Here is a 23,384-nt window from a genome sequence, read left to right on the forward strand (position 1 = left end):
CAAAACTGAGGCGGCCCCGGCTGCGTGGGTACATCGTGCACCAGCGCCATCATTCGCCGCGTCCGCCGGGTTCCCTTTCTCTCTGGGTGGCCATCCGGGAATGGGCGGCATCAGCTCCGCCGTGCAGGCACCAGCGTGGACAGCCCCGCGAGGCCCCCGGAGCGTGGTGGTCGCCATGGAGACAGACGCCACGGCCGCCGCGTCCCGGTGAGCGCCGAGCGGGCCGGGGCCGCGCCGGGCCCAGCACTGGGTGGGCGGGGGGTGCCAGGCCCGGTACCGGGAGCAGCGGGATAAACCCTGGCGCGGAGGGTGAGGGAAGGCCTGGCAGGGCGAGAGGGGCCGCAGCCCGGCGGCGAGAACCGGCTGCGGCGGTAGAACGAGCCGAGGAGCCCGACGAGGGGGCAGCCGGGGGTGAAGGGCAGCGACGGCGCTTCTGGGGTGGCCGGGCCTCTGGGGCCCTACCTGTTTTCCCCTTTCTCACCTGGAATTAGGGAATCAACATTTATTTCACTCCTGATGCCACCTCGATGACTACGCTCAAGCCCCTGTAATGAAGTGTCATGTTCCTGTGTTTTTCTAAATAAGAACAGGTGTGTGTTCTTACCAGTTTCCCCAGTCGGGATCATTCACTCCCAACTTCTGTCAGTTCCCTCACAAAGCCGGAAATTCAGCTGCATTTTCAGAGCCCTTTAAGTGATTTAGGAACTTACTCCAATACCAAATGTGCCCTGGCCACCCTGACTTTCCCTGTAACTATGTTCCTAAGCATCTTCAGCTGCATCTGAACACGTGCCCAGAGTGCTTTTGTGAACAAACGGATCTTGGGAATGAAATCTACTGTCACCTTGTCACCAGCTGGGCTTGCAGAGCTTCAACCTGAAGTGAGAAATCAGATCCCAGTCCAGGAGGAGAATTAAGTCCATCTATACTTTGCTAGTCCAGGGCAGAAGCACTCAATAAGCAAGAGGTTTTTCTTAGATGAAATTATTAGGAAGTACGAACAGAGAAGGGATGGGATATTACGAAATCTCCAAATGATTCTGTTGACCTCTGCTTTTAAGGAAGAGGCAGAAAGCAAAGTAACGCTCAGTAATTACCCAGTCAACAGTATCCAAGGTGTGATAGGAACCTCTCTGGTCAGAGAAAGGACACAATCCCCGCTTTGAGCAGAATAAGCTGACAAAACCCAGCGTTTCACAGCAGCAGAAATGCCACAGCCAAAAAATGGTCCCTCAATCTTCTTTTTTCCTGTCCCATGCAGATTTAGTCCCATACGGGACATGTGGCTGAAAGTCCCGTGTCTTTCACTCCTGCACTCGGTTCTCCCGGGTTCTCATCAGTGCAGCCTCAGAAAGCAGGAGCAGAAACTGTTTCTCTACAGTCGGGATCAAACCTAAACTGCATCTCTAAGCCAAAACCAAGGTTACTTCAGCTTTTCAAGTATGTCTTCTATTTTGTTTACCTTTCTTTTTTTCAAATGAGCACCTTATTTGTAGTGGTAGGCAGAGTTTTGCAAGGCCACAACTATTTTCCTTGCCCAAGAGACATTTTTTTGGTAAAAACTAAGGTAGTTCTGATTTATGGCCCAGCCACTGCCACTGTGGATATTCAGAATCTCTCTTTGCCAGTCATTTGCAAAACAGAGCCAAAGGAGATGTGACATTCTCAGCTTCGAATTTTCTCACTGGAATTCATCAGTATCTCCTTAATTGACTAAAAGGAATGCTGCAAATAATGCTGCCTTTGAAGCTCTTTTAGTTCATCAGGCAGCCGGATGGGAGAAATGTGCATCCCGGACTCTCACACAGCAGAGGCCGTTGCAATCCCCAAAGGAACAGGGGGCCAGACCTTTTATACAGTTGTTTTAAAAAATATTTCTTTATATGTTTTTCTTTCCCTTTAGATCAGCAGGGAAAGAATGTCAACCAAAACTCTTGGGGGAAGCTGAATCCTTCACATACCTCCGTTCTTTTATTAACGGTGTTTAATGAAGGAGTTCAGTGGAGCGCAGTGATTAAGGGCGGTGCTGGTGGCTGGATCAGGATGGTCTCTGGGCACTGTGTTAACACCAAAATCCAGAGAGAGCAGCTCACTATTCGTAGTGTTCCTTAATGGCCCAGACAGCGGATTCCTTCTCAGTGCCAAGTCAACGTAAGGCCAGAGCGTATGGGCTCGGCACGTTCATCTGCTGAGCAAGTATGCAGTTATAAGAGGAGATATATAGGAGGAGCAAACCAGCAGGCTTTAGAGAGACATTCCAGCTGTGAGATTTCCTAATGCACATTAGTATCTTGAGTTAATTCTCTCCCAGACAGAAACTTCTGGTGGGATAGAGGAAAAGCTATTGCATCCTCCTTTGTTTCCAAATAAGTCACTTTTTCCTATGAGAGCTGCAAGTGTTATTTCTTCTTTCAAGAATGCTGTTGTAATCACCTGTCACAGCTCTCACAGCAAATCCTTTTTCACCATATTTTTAGCATTAGGACTCCACGTGTAAGACATTATTTTCCTGTTGTTTAGACTCAAAATATGGATCATAGATTTCTTAAAAACATAAAAATGAGTCAAACATTTTATTACTGCCTGTTGACTGTAAAGAGACATTATCTGACTTTCTCTAATGTAAAAATACTTTATTTGTGCATCTCCCCTTCTATAATTGATTCCAAGTTTGAAAAGAAATGAAAAGTGCTGCTTTTAGTTTATTATACAGATCATTAGTTATTTGTTAACTGTATAATCAGATTCCTACCTCAAGCTGTAGCATTTTTTTATATAATTAAGTGGAAGGGGAGAAAAAAATCTCAGAGCGAAGAGAGGAAATCAGTTCCATCTTAGTCATAGGTGACCATCAAGAGCCCTGAATGGTGGGATTAATTAGGTAAGTCAGTATAAATGGTACAAGAAAGGTGGTAAACTTATCAATAATATTCAGAATCACTCCTTTGCTGTTATCCTTTCCTGCTGTGATTTAAGCAAGCTGCTTCTTGAAATAATTTAGGGTGCCTCTGCCATTTTCTTGTCTGAAAGGCTGTTCCTTGTCTTCATCCAGAAGTTAGAAACCTTATCAGAACTGTGTGCCTTAGGGGAAATTACACTCATTTGACCCTGGTCAGGTATTATCCTTTAACTTAAATAGCTCTGTCTCTCCCTGGTGTCTACTCTTCATATGCTTTTACAGAGAGTAATCACAGTACTTAATTCTTCTACCCTCTTGTAAAACAGAATTTCTATTCCCGTGATCACCCCACTAGTCGTCTTCTGTACCCGCGCATGTTTTTTAACATAAACCACTATAAACACGGACCATTCTTCATCTGAGGTTCACTGATGCCTCATGCAGCGCCACTAATACTTCTTTAGATCTGCTGAAAATACCGATCCTGCTATATCACAGCACTTTGCATTATTCATGGCTTATAACATTGGTGCTATGCCACCCCGAACCTTCTCTTCTACCCTGTGCTCCCAACCTCATAGCAGAAATCCTTGTGAAAAATCTTTAACGCAAGACTGTGCACCTGGTAGTGTTACATTCTGAGATATTATTCAGTTAATCAGAAAAGGGTTGAGGCTGAAAGGAGCAATATTCCAGTCTCACTGACCACACATATAGCTGTCACAAAGAAGATTGTCACTCGCACACCAGCCTTTCTGGCCGTTGTCTTATGCACAAGGAGAACCGTGTCCTGTTAGGAAGGATGGTACATTTCAATACACGTTGCACTGAACAACTTACTGCAATAGACAGGGACATCAAGAAACAAACACATAAAATCTAAGTTATTTTTGCTTGTTTTACCTATTCTCTACTAACAGACATCTAATAAACCTGCACTGAAAAGTGACCCATTTTTATTCTGCCCAAGTGAAATTGATGTCATGTTCCAACTGTAAATTACTGTATTTTCTTCAACAAAAAACCAAACAAATGACAAAACAAAAAAAGACAAGGACAAATGGTAACAGTTTCAGAGAGATCATAGTATGTATTTTTTTAAACACTTGTAAAGTTGCTTATGAAAAATCACTGATTTCCAGTGATCCAGAGCATAACTGCATCTAAACCTCTTTAATTTTCATAGAATGTGGCCATGCCTTATCCTGTTAATCACACTAACAGGCATTGTCTGATGTATTTCCTTGGCATGCTTACATATTGCACTGTACTATTCTGCAGACGCAGAGTATGTTTATTCAAGGGCTTTACAGGTGGCACAAATCCAGTGGTAGGTATAGCAGCCAAATGAAGATGATATGAGTGGATGCTGGTGCTTCCATTGCCATGACATTCAGGATCTTGGTCATCTCAGACTCCAGTTGTGCCAGGTGTTATACAAGAAATATCTGTTTTGTGTGTATAGGGTCTGGAGGGATTGTCTAATGGCTTAGCAAAGCATTAAAAATGTCAGAGAATTTCTCCATTATTAAGCAGGTGTCTTCTTATGCATTTTTCTAAATGGACCAATTTCACTTGAGTTTATAGTGAATTTCCACCATTCCCTAGATGCGCTTTCACAATATTCCATCTGTAAGCAAGGCAAAGGGATGCTCAAGTGTACATCAGAGCAGTTTCATATTTGAAATGCAATTTAAAATAAAACAACACAGAATGTTAAAGGTAGTTTACCTAGTCCACATACTGGTTCTTTTTTGACTTTCAACACGTTAGGGTGGTAACGGTTCCTGCTGAGGGGATCGGGCTCATAAAAATGTTAAAGCTACACAGTAATAAGGAGGAATGATTAGAGCATCAAGGTTCACCATCTGAGATTTTATAATATGTGGATTTATTATTTTTTTTTCCTTTTAAAAAGGAACTTCAGTTGTTTGCCAAAGAACAAAGTTCTGCTCCTGCTTGACCTGGATGGTGAGGCCACCTCACCCGGTTTGTGCCTCCCGTATCCGTTCCCTTCTCAGCCTGTCCACCCACATCTCCTGATGGAGGGACCAGGAACCTACTTTGTTTTGTAAAAGCTAAACATTCTCGCTGTCCTTGAACGCAGCCATTAACAGAGCACGGCTCCTCTTATAAACAGTGTATGAAAAGCTATAAACAAAGCTCGGGAAGTATATGAAAGGCTGCAAATGGGGCTATTTCAGGTCTACCTTTAGTTTACACTAGTGTTACTAACGTCACTAACACCATAGCGTCTTTCTCATTGGTGTCTTTTGTCTTTGTTCCTCTTAGCAAGAACAGAGAGGCTAAAGAAATGGAGAAATTCCCTCATCTGGAAGCTCTGCTGTTCACCGCTGTGCTGGAGACCTGTGTCGAACAGCTCGCCATTCTTGAACATACCATGCCGGTTTCATACGAGGGCAAGACAGAACTCAGCCATGTATGTGTCTCTATCCTCCCCGCTTAAAATAACAGATCTATTATTTTTCCCTTGTCTTTGTTTTCTGTCTTCTACCAGTATTTTTAAAAAAATCAACTCAGATATTTTTTCTAAGTGCTCCATGACCCTTGGATGGAGAAACACAATAGATGGATGACCCATTTTAATATCTATACTGCAGCATCACTGAGAAGCCTTTGTCAAGACTTTGTGCAAAGGACCCTACTGACCCAAGATGAGGTTCCTGGGCTTATAATTTTGACATTTCGGTGGTCAGACGACAAGCAAAGGATTAGGGAAAAGGAAGCAAAACATATGTAGGTTCTTATGTAGATACACAGCTATTTTAAAAACACAAATGAATGGGATATTTGCTAGTACTCAAAACCAGAATAGTTCTGTCCCTCTGCAAGTCCAGGTTAAAGTTCCTTTAGTCCCCACAGGCAACGAATTAAGAAAGATTCCACTTCAAAATATATTAGTAACTATCCAATATCAATGAGCATTATTAATTAGCTGATTTTTAGCAGGCATCATAACTAAGAGGGTTTGGGCAGAGATTTAGAGAAGAAGCCCTAATGCAAAGTGAAAGGTTTGTTGCTGTGGAGGAAGGTGGTGGGATATTTCTGTTACCTCAGAGACACAGGAAACACGATGGGACCATCCTGAGGACTAAATGGTTCTGAGGTCTGTTTGTCATATACTCTAAGTGACATATCAGGCTGCTTCCAGTTTAAGCAGGTTTGAAACTCAAAAAGGAAAAAAGTGTGTGACCAGGATGGAAATAAAACCTGAAATCCGAGTTTTCAGACCTAATGCTGTTCACTCTGTCTAATGTACCACTTAAGAATGCAAGAGGAAGGTAAATTAATTTGTTTTCTACATGTTCCCATATTACCTTTTAAAAAAAGAATGCATGGCAAAGCAGCAGAAGCTGGTGACACAGCCCATTCCAGGGCCTGAACGATGCTCGGACTGTGCAACAGAGGGCACTCCTGCCCTTAGAAGAGCCTGTGAGCCAACCTCACCTGATGCCAGAAGATGCTTCTCTCTCTCAGGGCTGGGTGGAAAACCCTTTACGTGCCAGCAACACCGCAGAGAAAAAGCACATCTAGGACAGCAGGAGTTGTCCTTCAGACACACAGACTCAGGCTGACAGACCTACTAAAGGTACACTTGAATTATAGAGAAAACACATTAGCTTTTCTCTTCAAATCACAGATGCTCATTTTAACCAAGTCACATCTTAAAACACAGTTTTCTCACAGACTAGAAACCCTGCTTGTGTTCCTAAAGATGCCAAAACAAATCAAGAAAGAAACAATTTAGAAACAAGAAAACGACTTAGGGAAGCTACGTGCTAACTTGGGTGCTCTAATTTCCTGCTACTCCCCGTTTATCAGTTTACATTTGTCTGGTATCGTTGTATTTGTAGAAGACCTGTACTTGTAAAGCACCCTGGAGCTCAGTCAGTCAAACAAATCAATGACATTTTCAATGACCGACATCTAAATTTCAGTCGATGACATTTTTGAGAGGATTAATCACGGTGTTGGCCAGCGCCTCATTGATTTTCCACATCAGGGACTCCAGTACATTGCTTCATGAGGAAGGCAGCCTTTCTATCTGCTGAATTTTGGGCAAAAGATTAGCAAAATATAAACAGTGAGGAGACTACGCAGATGGTAACGCATGCAGTTTACAAACTCCTTGCTCTTACATAGTTATTTGGTAATTATTAGTGTCTGAGTCCCTGTTGTTTACAGACAACCCAGTTATAGCTTGTCTTGAACTTTCCCAGACATTAAAAAACATTTATCAGAACATTCATAAAATCTACATGATATTTGCCAAAATTAGTTCTTTCTGAAGTACAGCACCTACAGCAAACTATTTAAACCCTTTTCTTTTTTTCTAATTAACTACGTAATTTTCATTGGCCTGCGAATACTTCGCGTGGGACTCATTTAATGTAAATTTAACTGTCCAAAAATTAATCATGTAGTCCCCTAGACTCCTGTAGGGCGAGTCAGGCACTGCCAGAGGCCGTTTGATCCCATCTGGAGATGTACAAGGCTCTGAGGAGGACGCAGCACCGCACACCACCCAGGGAACGGCACGGGATGAGCTGGAAACACGACTGGCATCCACAGCTGCTGCCCCCAGCGCTTGTTTTACCCTGCCCTCTGTGCTGCGGTGGCACAAACGTGTGTGCGGTTGTGGAGGGATCTGGACTCAGAATGGGTGTTGCCAAAAAAACCCTTTCCCCCCCCTTTTTGCTTGGGAAATGTTTCAGCTCAGTGAGTTCTCTAATCCAGTTCCCCAGGCAGGCAGGGTGGGCAGCACTGGGATGGGGCCGGCAGTGACTTTCCTGGCTTCAGCAGCTCTGCCATTGTGTTCAGCCACAGAGATGCCAGTAGGTGGGCAAGAGAATGTTCTGTTTTCATGTCCCAGTGTATACATCTGCATTTCCACTCACCGCACTTAAAGCAGAGAAATTCCTAGAAGTCCTCAACAGATTTTATAGTGTGCTTTTGCTTTTCTGGGCCTTTTTCTTTATTAATAAAATTGTACACGGCCACAAGATACCTTCCTATGTAGAAGAGAGCTGCCAATATTTTGAATTTCTTGTTTGAATTAATGTTATACCTCCTCTGCCTTCATTCTCTCACAAAACAGCTAAGCAGATAGCTGATGTCTACCACTTTCAGTTCCGCACATCTCAGCTCTTGTTATAACAATAATATTGCATATTTTATATATATTATAACAATATATAATATAATACAATATAATGCCGAGAGAAATCCCATCAGAGTTCCAGACCCGAGCGGACGGAGGAAGAAATGCAGCCAACTCAATATGAGTGATAAAGCATACTTCAACTTTATTGCCCGAGATGGCGTGCATTTATACCAAATACCATAATTATGCATACTTGTCTCTATCTAATAGGCTAAGCACATTTACTTACTCCACCTACTTGGGTTTAGCTAGCTATGCGCATCCCACATTCTTCTGACTCTTATCTCTTCAAAAATATCCTGACCCTGCTTTAGTCAGTACTTTTCCGTTCCCCCCTTTCCCATGGCCTAATAGACAAGCTAACTAAGGCCTACTTATGTCAACTAAAATGGGCTCTGCTCGTACAGTTGCTTGGTGGACTCATGTCTGTGCTCCTTGAGCCAATCCCCGACAATATAATATAATACAATATAATACAATACAATATAATATAATACAATATAATATAATACATAGTAATACATACTATCTTATATAATATTCCAATAATAATGTTGGAAAGGTCATGGTGACAGGGAAATGGCTAAAATGGAGAGAAGGCGGAGGGGAAGCAGTCTTCCAGTACATAAAAGCTGCTGCAAAGAAGGAAGGAACGATTTGTTCTCTGTGCCTATGGAGAACAGGACAAGAAGCCGGGGGCTCAACTGCAGCTTTTTTAATGGTAAAGCTGTGCCGGCAGCAGGGTGCGTGGTCTCCATTGCTGGAGGGCATTAGGAACATACCAGGAATGACACAGGTTGAGCCATCATCTCTTGGGGCAGATGAATTCATCTTTCGAGGCCTTTTCTAGTCCTGTCATCTCAGGGCTTCTGATTCCATAAGCTTTAATAAGCCTACATTGTGCGCTCAAAGCTAACCAGGATAAACGTTTCTGCTCTTCTACTCTCTGCAGAATGTAATATGCACTATCAACTGCTCTTAGTTCATTCTAGTTTATTATTTTTCTTCCTTTCCCATAATGTTGCAGAGGGTTTATTTCTACTGCCCAATGTACAAGCAGGTCTCTCTTACTCCCTTTTAGACTGGCAGCCAGGAATTGACAGAAAACATAGAGACCCAGAAGGAGCCAGACATGAACTCCCAAGAGCTTATGTCAGCCAGGCAAGGGAGCAGGGAAATAGTTACCTCCACAGCTCTGAAAAGCAGCGAACACAAGCAGCAGCTGGGGAAAACCGAAGATATGAAAAGTGCCCGTCATCTTTCCAGGAGGGCCGTGAAACACAGCGCACTGCCTGTAGAGAATCTCACAAAAATTCAGGCTGACAGGTGAGTGAAGCACAGACATGATGGCTCTGGGGGATGCTCAGAGCTGCAAAGTTCTCAGTCTACCTCTTGAAAGCAGAAATACAAGCTTCCCACTCTCCCACTGCTGTGTAGCTCAGTCTTGGTGTGGAAGGAGCATCTCTAACGAGAGCAGTGGGGTCTCAGCTGAGCATTCACTATGCGTTTTTCTGTGTCCTGGCTTTGTCCTTTAGTATTTTTCAATACAGGGCTTAAAGAAGATCCTAACACAAATGAGGAAAATACAACTAAAATATAGATACCAAATGCACCGTGGAATTAAATAAACTAGGCAAGGCCATGTGTATGTTAAAATCAGCTTAGGGCTGTACTGGGATATTTTGGCACCCAGATGTTCCATCACAGACACACATCTGCATATTCAGGTCTTGTTTTCCAAGCTCCATCCAGCTGCCACCACTGCTGCAGGCCAGCAGCCGTCCTCCTGGTGGCGGCTCAGTCTGGGGTCGCTTGTGCCTCTTTGCTGTTTCATAGGGCAGCATTCAGGGCAGCATTTTTAAATTATAAACTTCAACCAATTCCTCATACAGAGTTCTCCAGACGTACAAGAAGGAGATACCGTGAGAGAAGCACTCTTGGGTTTGACAGGACATAAGAACAGAAATGGGATTTTATATTTCCTTACCTTTTAAGCTGTTAGCAATAATAGATAAAGGTGCCAGACACTGTAGTATGAGCACCTATAAATTACTGTTGTGTTCACTTTCTTCCTGCAGGCAGTACGCAAGTGATGTAATCACAGCCACTATGAAAAAGATGCAGGAATCAGGAACATTTAATAGCCTAACAGAAGCTAATGAGAGAGAGAAGGCAAAAAAGAGCAAGTTTCATGATGTCCTCATCAGGTCAGTGTTGTGTTCAGTACCTTCCTGCTTGACTGCTCAAAGCCAAAGCTCATTGCCCCTCCGTACATGCTAAAAACAGCAACAAACAAACAACCAAAGCAATAACAACCAAGCAACAAAACAAAATACAGAAAGGATTCTGCTTCTTCAACTGATTATTCTGTCTGCTTTACCAACTGCACTTCTTTCCCCCTCGGAAAGAAATAACTGATGGTTCTGACACTGATCAGAGCTTTGACCACAGTGGACACCAGTGTCTGTATTAATGCAAATGCTGCCCCATATCAGTTAAAACACAATGTGATGCAGGAGCTCCCAGATCTTTAACTCTCATCCCGAGTGAAAGGCAGAGCAGCAGGGAATCCAGTCAAACCAAGGCAAGCAACATATGGTCTTCAGGTGAAGTGATGCCCAGGAGAATCTGCTCTGACCCACAGCTCATATGTGAGGGGGTAGAACAAGTGGTGACGGAAGCAGTTGCCTTATTTAAGGTTAAGCCACCAGCCGCTGCACTACAGGTCCTCTTCTGTCCCAAATCACACAGGGAATGGATTTGCTATAATCTCAGCTCAAACGGGTGATTCCTTAGCTCAAACTTCTGCGCACTAGAGGTTTGGAGACTATTTTAGCATGGGAAGCCCTGGTTCAATCCCTAGCATGCCAGAGAGAACAGCGGTCATCAGAGAAGTATTTGACCGTTTTAAAGCTACTTGTTCTGTGTGGCAACTCAGGCCCATCATTTAGGGCAGGCAGCAAAGCGGTGGTGGCTCAGGGCTTTGCTTCCAGTGAAATATGAGATTTCAAGAACAAAACGCAACTCTTCCACTGTCTAAAACCACGGGATTTAATTTTTATCCACAGAAGGGAAAGTAAAAATGAAAGCAGCAAATGCTTGTAGAATAACTAATACTGGGACTTGGAAAGGAGCAGACAAATCATAATCCAAAAGGCCATAATCCTTTTTATTCCATTCTGTCAACCACATCTAACCGCTGTGTTGTCTGTTCTAGTATACATTAGTATGATGTATTAGTATAATCAGTACAATATATATTTGTCTGGGTTTATGTCAGCACATTAGTCTAAAAGTCTGCAGTAAGACTGGAACACCACATCAGGAGCTTTTGTTTATCACAGTCACCCAGCTAAGGACTCTGAACGTGAAACGCATGTTTGGCTGTAAGGCTGGGATAGGGTACAAAGTCTCAGGTGCCAACTTGAGTATTTACTGCCTTTAAATCAAGCCTAGAAAAGTACTCCACGTGAAATAAGACCTAGAATGTTACTGCATCTGCTTTGTTTTAAGCAGGTAAACAACACTGTAGCTTTTGGCCTTCACTCATATCCTTTCATGGATCTCAGAATCTGAAGCAGTGTTTTTTGAAAGATTTTAAGCCTGATATAAAAAAAAACCCCACATTCCATACATATAATGAAACTTGCACAATTTGGGACTATCTGCTGATGAGGCACGTTTCCAACAGAAACAGGGAGATTTTTGCCTGACATGCAGAAACTGTCACTCATCGATAGGCTTCTTTCTGCTGTAACAACCACATCATGCTCAAGTCCACTCCAGGCTTTCAGCTCGAGCATCCCCTGGTTTTTGGCTCATTCTCCCTTCATTCCCGACCCCCTTGCTCAGTCTCTGCACCTCTTCTTTCAGGATTTACTTACCAACTAAACCAGCTTTGGTGAGGAGTCTCTGTCCTTGACTTGCAGATGTGCTGCCTCCCTGAAGCTCAGAGTGAACAGATTTATGCCTTTTTTGCTACTCAGCCATGGAAAGGGGCTTGTCTTGTGCTGTTCTGAGGAGGCAGCCCAAGCTTTTGTGTGCACTCTTTTAGTTCAGCTGTTAAAACTCATTGAGCGAGCAGGATAAGTGGGGCAGTGCTCAGCTAAGGTGCTGCCATGATGGGACATTCCCTTTCTAGGTAAACAGCTCGTGTCTTTTCTGATACACTCAAGTATTTTTTTCAGGGACGAGGAACTAAAGACAGAGATAAAGGCACTTGAGAAACAGCTGCGAGATGTCAAGAAAGAAACTGAAACAGAACTTCAGGTGAGATCAGTTAACAATGGGCATCATGCTGGGGGGAAGCCTGTTAGCGAGGTCACCTCTGCTGCCAGGAGCTAGCACTTGGATAAGAGGACAGGGGGCATATAGAATGATCCATTGCTCAGGAATATAGAAGCAGAATAATTGCAATAAAGATTTGTATTCAGAGTATGTCTGCTAATGACTTTAAGAGCAGTGCCCAATGATTTTCAAATGGGAGCTCGAATACTCATATTAATAAGAGAGCATTGTCAAATTAGAATACCCCAAAACCACTGCTGGGAGTGGCAAAGCACAGGTCTCTGCGATCAGTAAGGAGGTTATCTGCAGAGAGCAGTATCTAAGGTTCTGTTGTTCTTAACTCATGCAGACGTGAGATCTGGCACAGAAGAAAACGTGATGATGAGGGAGTGAGAAAGAAATAAAGCCGGCATAGGGGCATGTCGTGTTTCTACCTACGATTTTGTCTGGGGAAAATGTCACTATTTTAATTTATTTTTCTAGGCTTCCAGATATTAGAAAATCCCAAACATGGGAGTTCTATACAATGGCAGATCAATGTCAGTGCACATACATCGTCAACCTGATCTTTCCGGAAAGCTTCAGCCCTTCTGTCTGCAACACACAAATGGTGTGTGTGTGTGCACAGGGAATCTGGGGCGTTCCAGACGTGTCAGACTTGCTGCACAAGTGCAGATCGACTGAATGCAGCACATCGCTGGTCACCGTGTTCACCAGACAGCTCAGACCTGATGCCGAGCTGTGCTCGAGAGCAAAAGCATGTACAGTTCTGTGCAGAAACGTGGAAACGCAGCCTGGCCCTGCTGGGGCAGGAGCGTGTGATAGAAAACAAGCAAAGGGAGGAGGTTCAGAGCTGTACAAGGAGTGGAAGAAAGAACAAGAATCTGACACTTGGTTCAGTACTGAGCACGAGGGGAGCAAGGGCATCTGAGGAAAGAATCAATATCCCTGAATTGTGTCTTTGGACAAAAGCATGGACAGTAATCAAGGCAGGATACATTGGTTACAAAGAGGAATTTTAAGGCACTGACGTACTGGTGAAGTGCAGTTTATAGAAGGTGAAGGTTTTGTGTTGGCAGCCCGGATGCATGTGCAGTGGAAAGTTTAATTGTAAATACAGAATGGTTGTAAGAACATGAAGGATCTACTGGCGCTGGTAGTGTATGCAGCTGTCTGTAAGTGATGGAACACCAGAAGCCCAGGGGAGATATTAGAAAAGCAGAGAAGAAAGCAGGAATGTACAAGATGGGAAAATTCACTCAGGTCAGTACTCATCTACTAGTGGAGACCCTGGAAATGCATAACATACACTGGGAAGTATGAGATGAAAAGAACACTGGAAAAAAACCTGTAGACATAACAGAGAGGAGGAAGGAGTCACCAAGGGAAAGGGAAAGTTAGCAAGTTAGGAGACAAACTGAGAAAGAACAGTTGTGAGAGGTGAAAGAGAAAAGAAGGATGAACTTCCCCTACGTATTCAAACAGAACATCTAAAGGACGTTGAGGTCAGAGCCAGGTCTGAAAAGGGGAGCTGTATACCTCAGTATCTACTTACTGCCACTGGAATGGTGTGGGAGCCTATTTCCAGGCTCTGTGAGACAACCCCAAAGTCCCTTGACATCTGTGTGGCAGCTAAATCAGCCGGATAGTTTGTCGGGGTCAGAAACTGCGTGTTGTCCGTTTGCTCCTGCACACCGTCCCTTCTCAGTCAGATTCTCCTGGCTCCGGTTCTCCCGCTCCCCCAGACACCACGCCGAGGCAGCTCTCCCCCTGCAGAGCCGCTCAGACCCCAGTGTCTGTGCACACAGGACACCCACCTGGTTCTGTTCAATGGGATGGGTGTACAGGGGGCTGGAACCGTCCCATCTGGCAGCAGCAGCAGCGTCCTGGCCCCGTGCACCAGGCTGGGCACTGGCACTGCTCCGTGTCCTCGTGCAGCTGCAGGCGCGCGGCTCCTGTGCTGAGAGGCAGCTCTGCTCCACGTTCTTTTAGAACCTGCTGCTAATTAGGTTATTGCTTTTGGCCTCATCAAGTGGGATCTGCGCCCATCTGGGATTTTCTTTTTATGTTTCCCTCTTAAGAGTCATTTTCTGGGCTCCCTTAGAGCTTCAGCTTTGATAACGAATCAAAGACAAGGCTACTTTCAAGTAGTGCTTTCCTCCTGTGCCAAAATTAATGGTGTCTCACTGTGTCTCCCAAGGGAGAATAATTTCTATTTACTTCATATGGGATTTACCCATAGGCAGTTTTACAGACACTTGCATGATTTGTCACCTTGCCAACTAATTAAAAACAAAAGTACAGCTTGCTGATTTTGGAGTACTTTGAACAATACTAATGCAAAGATCCGCAGACAAAGCCCTACAAGGTTGTCTCCAGTCTAGTGGATGAGAAAACAAAACTGAGCAAATCTAATCATGGAACCAGAAAAACACGGTCTTTGCTTCATGCATGTTGCCTGTATGTTTGTATTTACAGCCTTGCTAGCTCTTAATGAGATGCTAATTAATGCTGTATTATCCTGCTCAGCGGGATAATGGCGCACAAATCAAATGGTAAATGTTCCTATTTATTTTGTTTTCTTTCCTCTTGGAAAGCACTAATGTCTCTAAAGGAGCTGAAATGAAGAGTCTGGTTTGTTCTTACCCATCTCCCATAGCTCTAGTTTGGCTGCAGTTCTGTTTGCTGCTGCAAACCAGCCTCTATAAAAATACTTCCCGGGGCAAGTGACAGCAGCGTGCACAGATTTTGAAACAAGTTAATATCATATAGGATTCTATAGTTTAACATAAAAATCTCAGAAATTTAAATGTTAGAATTCCTGCATTGCTATTCACCCATAGACTTCTTACAGCCTGTAGGTTTTGTGCTATACTCACGCCATACGTAGGTCCAAATTATGGTATAATTTTATAACGAGCAGTAATATTGCAGGCTACGTACCAGACAGAAAACCAAAATGCTGCGCCATGGTACCCATGAAAACAGTTCTATCACTTCTATGCTCTGTGGGCTCTCGTCACCCACTCGGTTCCGCTGTCAGCGTGTCACTTGGCAGCGCTTTTAGCAGCGCCACTGAAATCCATCATGTTTCTTCCCTTCTCCTCTCCCAACGGCATCACTCGAGTTCTTCTGGGGGAACGTTTTACGCACATACGCCCCCGCACCGGTGCATGTTTACACTGGAGAAACGCACCGGGCGATTAGGGTAGGAGGCACAAGGTTTGTGATGGTCCTGGGTGGCAGATCTAAGCGTATCTCCAGGCTTTGCGAGCTGAGGTATCGCAGCCGCCAGCGGAAAGACCTGAGCGCAAGTGCACAGGGCGTGAAAGCAGCGGGGGCTCATCCGGCTGCTGCAGGAGTTCCTCATACATTTCACTCCCGTTTGCTATTTTTGTAGCCAGCTGTATTTGAAGTGACTGTAAACACTAATCGCTGTGGAAGAGCCGAGAGATCTAGGTGGCGCTTGCAAGAGAGATGAATCAAGGTAAATGAAAACACAGGAGTGTGCGTACCCTCTCCAGCTAAGAGCAGCTGCTTTTGTAGCCAAACAGCATCTGTGGGGCAGATTCCTCTGCAGACGGGACTCTGAGCTGATGTCTGCGAGCAGAGAGATCAGAGAGAATCAGCTTGTTTACCTGCTTGTGAAGCAGATTGGCTCCATTTCCTGGGGTTTGATCTTGGTCTCTGCTAGTTTCGTGATAGTTTTGGACACATGAGGTATGATTTTGCATCTTTGGTTTGGCAGATTTGACGCTAAAGTCATCTCAAATAAGCAGCCCAGAGGTTTACTGCATTAACTATAAAAACATGCGGTGTCCAGGCTGGGACCTTTGCTACGATAAACCAGAATGAACAGGGAAATGGTGGAGTCACCATCCCTGGAGGGGTTTAAAACACGTATAGATGAGGCTCTTAGGCACATGGGTTAGTGCCAGAGTTAGGTTATGGCTGGACTCGATGAACTTAGGGGTCTCTTCCAACCAAAATGATTCTATGAAACATAAACTCATTTTCCCAGTGCCTGCCCCTGAAGTTCAGGGAACACCATATTCCACAGATGGTGCCCATGGTTTGTGGGCATCTACAGCTGCATTTACAACCTGCAGCCCCACGTGTGCCCCGTTTCTGCAGTGCCAGGTCCCCCAGCTGGGCTGCAGTAGCTGCCACACGCCGGCAGCCAACTTTCCCTCTCCAAGCGAACACGTTGCTATAAACCACCCGCGGGGTTTTGCATTTCACTTCCCATCTGCTTTGGATTGTGTAACCGAGCCCCCAGACTCCCCACCTCTAATGGAGACGTTTTACAACGCCACACACCAAATCCAAACCACAGACATGCCCTACAACAAAGAAAACAAACAGAACAGATGGGCCCCCATCCCAGCTGAGACCTGGGGGGCTGGAATCAAAAGCACTTTTTCCTCTGCTTTACTGAAATATGAAATGAAAAAAGAAAGTAGCTTGCTGAAGCGTTCGTGCCCTGCCCCACCGCTCTGAGTGTTCTGTAACCTGGGCTGAACCCTCCTCTCCTGGGCTGTTTGCAGATCCTTTGCAGACAGCAGTAACTCACTGACAGCAGCAGCGCTTGGCTTTGCGGAGCATCAGCACCACAAAATAAACCAGCTGTTCTTCATTAGCATCTCCCCAGCGTCTCCAACAGCCCCTCAGTTCAGACGCGACTCCACCACGATTCAGGAAGACAAAGTCACCTCCTGTGTCAATAAAGGCCATTACCAGAAACCTCAACAGGGCACAAACAGGTCATGTCTGTAGCTGTCCGCACCCATAGGATGATATGGCCATACCATAGTATCGGATGTTGGAAACCTTCAAAAGAATGCCAACGCGTGACTTTTAAACCCACAAACCAGCATCAGCCACGGCCCTGAATTGTCTTGAGCCTTATAAATATAATCACAGAGTCCCAGAATGTCAGGGGTTGGAAGGGACCTGGAAAGCTCACCCAGTGCAATCCCCCATGGAGCAGGAACACCCAGATGAGGTTACACAGGAAGGTGTCCAGGCGGGTTGGAATGTCTGCAGAGAAGGAGACTCCACAACCCCCTGGGCAGCCTGGGCCAGGCTCTGCCACCCTCACCATGAAGAAGTTTCTTCTCAAATTTAAGTGGAACCTTTTGTGTTCCAGTTTGTACCCATTGCACCTTGTCCTATCACTGGTTGTCACTGAGAAGAGCCTGGCTCCATCCTCGTGACACTCACCCTTTATATATCTGTGAACATTAATAAGGTCAATATACTTCACAATGAGGTCATATACTTCACTCTTCCTAACTACCTCTGACAAGGGGTGCAGAGGGAAGGATTTTCCTTTTAACTGTTCCAAACTCTTATTCAAAGACCTTTTCCAAATGAGTCATGCTACATCGGCTTTTAAACACAGCGCTATTGAGCTGGCTGCTTCCTCTGGCATTTTTCCATGTTCAGACAGCTACGGAATGCGAGGGCGCTTCGGAGACGAGATGCGTGGGCTTCAAAACATTTAAATGCTTTGGTATTTCATCTTCAGCTGCAAGGTTTGGCTGACGAATGTCAAACCCGTCACAGAGTGGCAGGAAAGCAAAGGAAAAGGCTGTAACGGAGCAGTCGGGCGCCAAACCAGAGGCGTTAAGATGGATCGTGCGTAATTGCACGGGAGACTTTGATGACCTTTTTAACTCTTCATAAAAAAGCCTAGAGTTTTTCATTTTGCAGGTGGTTCTCCCACGTTCCAACCCCGTATTAATTAACTTTTATCTCTTACTCAAAGAAATGCATTAAAAAGGAGTAAGCAGAACAACAATCCCAAATCAAGCAAATGCACTTGGCTTCCTGAGCACACTCAGGTTGGCTGAGGATTCCTGCTTATGGGGGGGCTCCGGGGACAGAATCCCCCCAGGAAAGCTCCGTTCCCATGCAGAACACGGCACGGGAGAGGCTGGGAGCTCAGAGGCAGCTTTTCCTCGGCACTTGTGTATAGGTGCATGCTTTTATAACAAAGCAGGCACCAACCGCCTGGTAAGATTTCAAGAACTGCTTAAACATATGAATGAGAACAGATTAGATTTTCACCTGTTCCTAAGGTTGTGTTTGCATAGTTGCTGCATAACTAGAAAATAATGAACCCAAGGAACAGAGTATACTTCAGGAAAACAAACTTTGACTTTCGTGGGGCTGAGGCATTATCCTCCTCTTAACAGATGCTCACTCACCGTGGAAGCCTAATCCAAGAGGTGAGTAAAGCCTAACTTTAAGCAGTTAAAATTATTTGGCTGCTTTCATGCTTACAATAAACACGACTGAATCCACTCCTGGACCAGAGACCAGAAGGCCTGGCTTCTTGTCCCACTCTGTTCATCACTCCACCTCTCCAGAGGTGATCACTCCTTGCTGATGGGTTTATTGCCTTCCATATGGGTTACAAATCCAACTTCTATTTGAAGTAGAGGCTGAAATGGGACAACATCCAGCGAAAGTGTGAAGCCTGCAGCCTTGTCTCTTCTGAGTTTATCAGGGAGTGCAGAGATTAAGAAACAGTGAGCTGACTTCAGTCTCCAGGCTTGCTCTTGTGCTTCTGTCTCCACCAGAACCAAGATGATACGATTCTCTGCCTCAAGGACCAGCTCCGAGAAATGAAGGCCAAAACAAACATGGAGATCTGCTACACGAAGAAAAACACAGACCTCCAGGTCCACCAAACCCAGAAAAAGTGCAGCAATGCCGAGAAAGTACTGGAGAACAAAATTCAGGTGAGCCCTTCCCCATGGTCCCTGCTGGGGGCATCTCCAGCTACTAAGGCAAGAGTCCTCCCTCTCTCCCCAGATGCACTTTCAGTTCTCCAGCACAGTCACCAACACAACCGTTTGAAACTCATCCAGATTAGAAATCTTCCTCTCTTCCATATGGTCCTGCAAACCCCAGCGGGACGGGCGGCAGGGCTGCAAACGTGTCCATAACTGTGTCCAAAAGGTGTAGCTACAAAGCCATTTAGCAACATAAGCAGCCTGAGCTCCCAGCATTGCCCACAGCACATTATGCTGATAGAGCTGTTCATGTGGCCGTAAGTGGAACCGCGCTAGAAAACTGGTTTGGTCTTGCAAGCTTTTTCTTTGACTGATCAAGGCCTGATCTAGTCGTCCCTTTCTCATGGATGGCCCAGCGGCAAGGACCATCTCAGTAGACTCCCCAGAGAGGTCCTGCCCGACCCGGCTTTCAGCAGCACGTGTGTGCACATCTGCGCACATCTGCACTGACCTTGTCCGTCGTGTTTTCTGTCCGCCCTGATCACAGGAGCTGAAGAACAAAATCGACAAGGAGATTCGAGTCCACGTGGAGATCGAACATTTCCTCAGGCAACGCTATCAGGTGCGTGTGACTTGCTGCTAATGCTTAAGATAGCAACTGATAAACATTATTTCACCAATTAGTGCCTAAAGAAAACCAGCCATTGCTCCATCAAACTTACGGGGCTTACATCAGCTGCTGTTTGAATTACTGTTAACCTTCAAATCCTAATTAACCCTGCTTTCACAGATTTGGGATTTGCTACATTAGGATAAATTTCCTTAAAATTACAGTTCATGTAATGACTGGCATTTTTTATTCAGGTGTCACAGATTTTGCCTTCTCTTAACCCAAGGAAGAATCAGGGTTGGATAATTGCTAACTCACAATTATTGTACCCATTTTCAGCAGGAAAAAAACATTAAAGTCCTTGTGCTGTTGATCCAGGGGTTCAGGGCTTTCCCATCATCATCATCAGCGCCCATTACAGTGGGTAACACTGGAAAGCATCTCACATAAACTCTTATGATTGAAAGAAAACCTGTACTACTGCAGAGTACCTAACATCACTGCCAGTGCGGAACTTAATAGAAGATAATACATTTTTTAAAATGTAATTTGAGTGCTTAATCTCGTGAGCAATTAAACAGTGTCCTCCGCATACCCAAACCTTAGTCTGATCGATGCTTCACAGGCAACTTTCCACGCACAAGCTGCAGCCTGTTTGACCTCTACCAGAGGCAAAAAGCCCCTCTGTACTCAGACAGCAGCTGGTGGCTTTGCAGGGGCCCACAGAGGAGAGGACGACCATGTCCCCCGTCTCCCTGTGTGTCCGGCTGTGATGCAGTAATGAGATTGATGCTTTTCCTCAGATTATTTTTCCACGCAAGCAATCCTGGTTGTTGCTATGGAGAAGCTACTGGTGAATGGGAGGAAGTCATCTGGGTGACACGGCAACACCTGCCCTCCTATTCACGAGCGAGACAAAGCCAAGTTCACAACCTGGAGCAGCGTGAAGTGCCGTCCCCTGGGACCTTAGTCCTGGTGCATGGAGTTTAATCCAGACAGCAGGAGTCGGGCAGAGGAGAAAAGCTTTCTCACTGTCAAATTCAGTTTATTAAACCCCACTCCCTGTGTCTACACACAAAGAATGGTTTCTGGTTGTCACTGACACCAGGATTGACCGCACACAAAACTAACGGCCAGTGCTTCTCTGTTCTTCACACACCTCCAAAAGCCCAACCCAGCCTCTCCATCCCCGGCCAGTGCTGCAGCTTCCGTGGGGAAGCCCCAGCGAGGGGTCTGCAACCCACCAGTGATTTATCGCTGGTCCTTGGGCTTTGATCCTGTCAAGATTTAGACAAGGAGGAAACACCATGCAAAATTTACCACCATCCTGAAGGGGGGCCAGATACCATTGCAAACCTTTCCCCTGTGCACCCTTTGTACCACACTGAGCACCACTCTGTCCCCTCGCAGAAGGTGGAAGAGAAGCTGGAGCAGTGGGTGGACAAGTATGAAAATGACATGGACGCTAAAGATGAAGAACTGCACGCCCTGAACGCTGCAAAGACGAACAACTTGGAGGAGCTGAAGAGCCTGGCCAAGGAGGTGAGAGCAGCAGCATCGCAGTGCTCAGCCGTGCTAAACTGCATCCCTCCTTCAGATAAGGAATCAGAACCATGGGGAAAAAGATAATCATGAATCCAGAGGTGTAGGGTGGGATTAGGAGGACTGGTCCTGGGAAGGCAGGGTCCAAGTAATCATTTTCTATTTGCACATCAAGGAAGGATGACAGAAATTTCCCCTACAGCTATTTTCAAATACCAGCAAGTAATCAGCGAGCTATTGACAGCATTTGTGAGGGGCAAAGACACCGTCCCACCTGTCAATATGCCTCACCTTAGTTTGTTGCCTTAGTCTGAATGAATTTGCTCCTTCTAGCGTTGGGGTAAGACAGGCTGAGACTGGGAAACGCGGCTGATTCCTTCCTGCGGACGCACATTCACAGCTGCACAGTGCTCTGTTGTAAGGGAACTGATTCCGGGTAAAACCATTCCTGTCCCACACTGGTTTCTTGGTTAACGGGCTGGCTCTGATCACAGAACAGTGCAGCAGGCAGCGCAGGGCAGAGGGAAGCGCCTAGAAAAAGGGGTGTTTTAAAACCAGAATGAATTAACTTGTAATCATTCCTTACCATCCCTGGGTCTGAGATGGTGGGGCTGAGGTAATTCCCTGCTTGTGGGCTCATTTTTCACTCCGTTCACCCTCATCTCAGTGCCCCCAGTGTGTCTATACATCATCTGCTGCCTCGCCTGGGGGAGCACGGGCCCTTCCTACCACCATCTGTTGCCTGAGATGCGTCAGAGAGCGCAGATCAGAGGGTTAATTACAGCCAGCCCGTGAGAGGTTTCACTTTGGCAGCAGCTCTCGGTGCCTTAGGACGGAGAGTGGTAATGAGCAACATTTGCCATCTGGATTCAGGAAAGATCAAATGAAGGAGGTGGCTGACACATTACCCTTGAGAGCTTCTGGGTGCACAGGGGGGACCCACAGGTCAGAGCAGCCCCAGCCAGGCCGTGAAAAGCAAGGATGAGAACAATCAGCAGCTGGAGAAGACTCTTTGCACCAGGGTCCGGGTGACCTGCCAAGCTGCTGGGCGGTGTGATCCTCAGGGCTGGCCCTGCAGTTCAGGGGATGTGTTTTTCATGCGGTTGTGCCGCTCCTGTGCTACCTTGCAGTGCCAGATGTTTGAGAACACCATCATCAGTGACCGGGCAGAAAAGGACGCTAAGAGAAGACAAGTAGAGCGGGACACCCTGGAGCTGAAGAGCGCTCTGAAGGTAAAGGGGAGCACAACTGAGGCAGTGCTGCTCCATCATCGTTTGGGCAGAAAATGGCCCAAGAAGGTTGGCTGGGGTGGGGTGGCACAAGCAAAGGACAGACAAAGCCTGTGCCTTTCTTGTGGGGCAGGCACAAAGCCAGCACTATCTGCAGGTTTGAAAAGGGAAAGGATGGGGAGCAGCCAGTCTCCTCGGGTGACATGGGGCCGTGCGTGTCACACCAGCCCCATGGTGTGGGTGATCCAGGGTGGGTCACAGGGCAGTTCTACTGCTTGTCCCCTTGCAACCAGTGCCCTCCGACCAGACGTGGAGATCTTCAGCATAAGCAGCACGGCCCAACTGCTGCTGCACGGGCCAGGGGCTCCTCCCGCAGCTGGGGAGCGCAGGAGAGATGCTCTGGCCATTGAGCTGCACCATGTACCCCGGGAAGCGATTTCCCCTAAGACCCCTCTCTCTCTTTCTCTCTCCCTCTTTCAGGTGCAGTCCTGGTGGAGAGGTACAATGGTCCGCAGATACCTTGGCCCATACCAGGCACTCGCAAAGCTGCGTCAGCGACAGCTACAGCTACCAAGTGAGAAAGGGAAGGAAAAATCTGGAGCAAAGAAAAAGGCACGATAAGAAACCTGGCGGCAGATGTGCTCCAGGGCTGTTGCTGGGCAGAGCGCTGCAGTCTGTCTGTCTGAAAGGACAAAATAAACCATGTAACAGAGCCAGGCCTGTTCTGTAGAACACAGTTCATTACAGACACAGTTAAGGCGAAGCTGCAGTAACTCTTGAAGCTGCCCTTGCACAGCAAGAGACGCAGTTTCTCCAGCAGAAAGGGGATTTGGATCAAAGTAGTGAGAAATGTTATATCCCCCAGAGTGCTTTATGGATAAAACAACAG

The 23,384-nt window shown here is 45.9% G+C and overlaps 1 protein-coding gene and 1 long non-coding RNA gene across 4 annotated transcripts; one reads left to right on the forward strand and one right to left on the reverse strand.

The window, feature by feature from the left end:
- Positions 1-73: 73 nt before the first annotated feature.
- Positions 74-23,211, forward strand: IQCG (IQ motif containing G). Of its 3 annotated transcripts, none has more exons than XM_065072897.1 (10): positions 74-207; positions 5,192-5,339; positions 9,166-9,410; positions 10,163-10,291; positions 12,272-12,353; positions 18,959-19,120; positions 19,662-19,736; positions 21,135-21,266; positions 22,397-22,498; positions 22,976-23,211. In XM_065072897.1, the coding sequence occupies exons 1-10, from the start codon at positions 101-103 to the stop codon at positions 23,114-23,116; spliced, it is 1,323 nt and encodes a 440-aa protein (XP_064928969.1). In that variant the 5' UTR covers positions 74-100; the 3' UTR covers positions 23,117-23,211. The 3 variants fall into 3 exon arrangements, with proteins under 3 accessions (XP_064928969.1, XP_021136246.2, XP_021136247.2); XM_021280571.2 differs by lacking the exon at positions 74-207 and adding an exon at positions 574-590; XM_021280572.2 differs by lacking the exon at positions 74-207 and adding an exon at positions 1,306-1,440.
- Positions 3,966-18,966, reverse strand: LOC135580181 (uncharacterized). Its single transcript, XR_010474460.1, has 2 exons — positions 6,368-18,966; positions 3,966-4,529 (listed from the first exon to the last, which is right to left on the reverse strand). It is a non-coding gene; the product is annotated as an uncharacterized LOC135580181 (long non-coding RNA).
- Positions 23,212-23,384: the final 173 nt, after the last annotated feature.

The sequence above is a fragment of the Columba livia genome, chromosome 9 (genome assembly GCF_036013475.1).
Source record: "Columba livia isolate bColLiv1 breed racing homer chromosome 9, bColLiv1.pat.W.v2, whole genome shotgun sequence".
Lineage (NCBI taxonomy): Eukaryota > Metazoa > Chordata > Aves > Columbiformes > Columbidae > Columba > Columba livia.

What these genes read in the sequence shown, in the direction of transcription:
- IQCG (XM_065072897.1), top strand. Translation starts at nt 101, where the DNA reads ATGGGCGGCATCAGCTCCGCCGTGCAGGCACCAGCGTGGACAGCCCCG. An exon ending in ACAAAAATTCAGGCTGACAG is followed by an intron (nt 9,411 to 10,162) that starts GTGAGTGAAGCA and finishes TTCTTCCTGCAG; the next exon opens with GCAGTACGCAAGTGATGTAA. An exon ending in AAACTGAAACAGAACTTCAG is followed by an intron (nt 12,354 to 18,958) that starts GTGAGATCAGTT and finishes TGTCTCCACCAG; the next exon opens with AACCAAGATGATACGATTCT.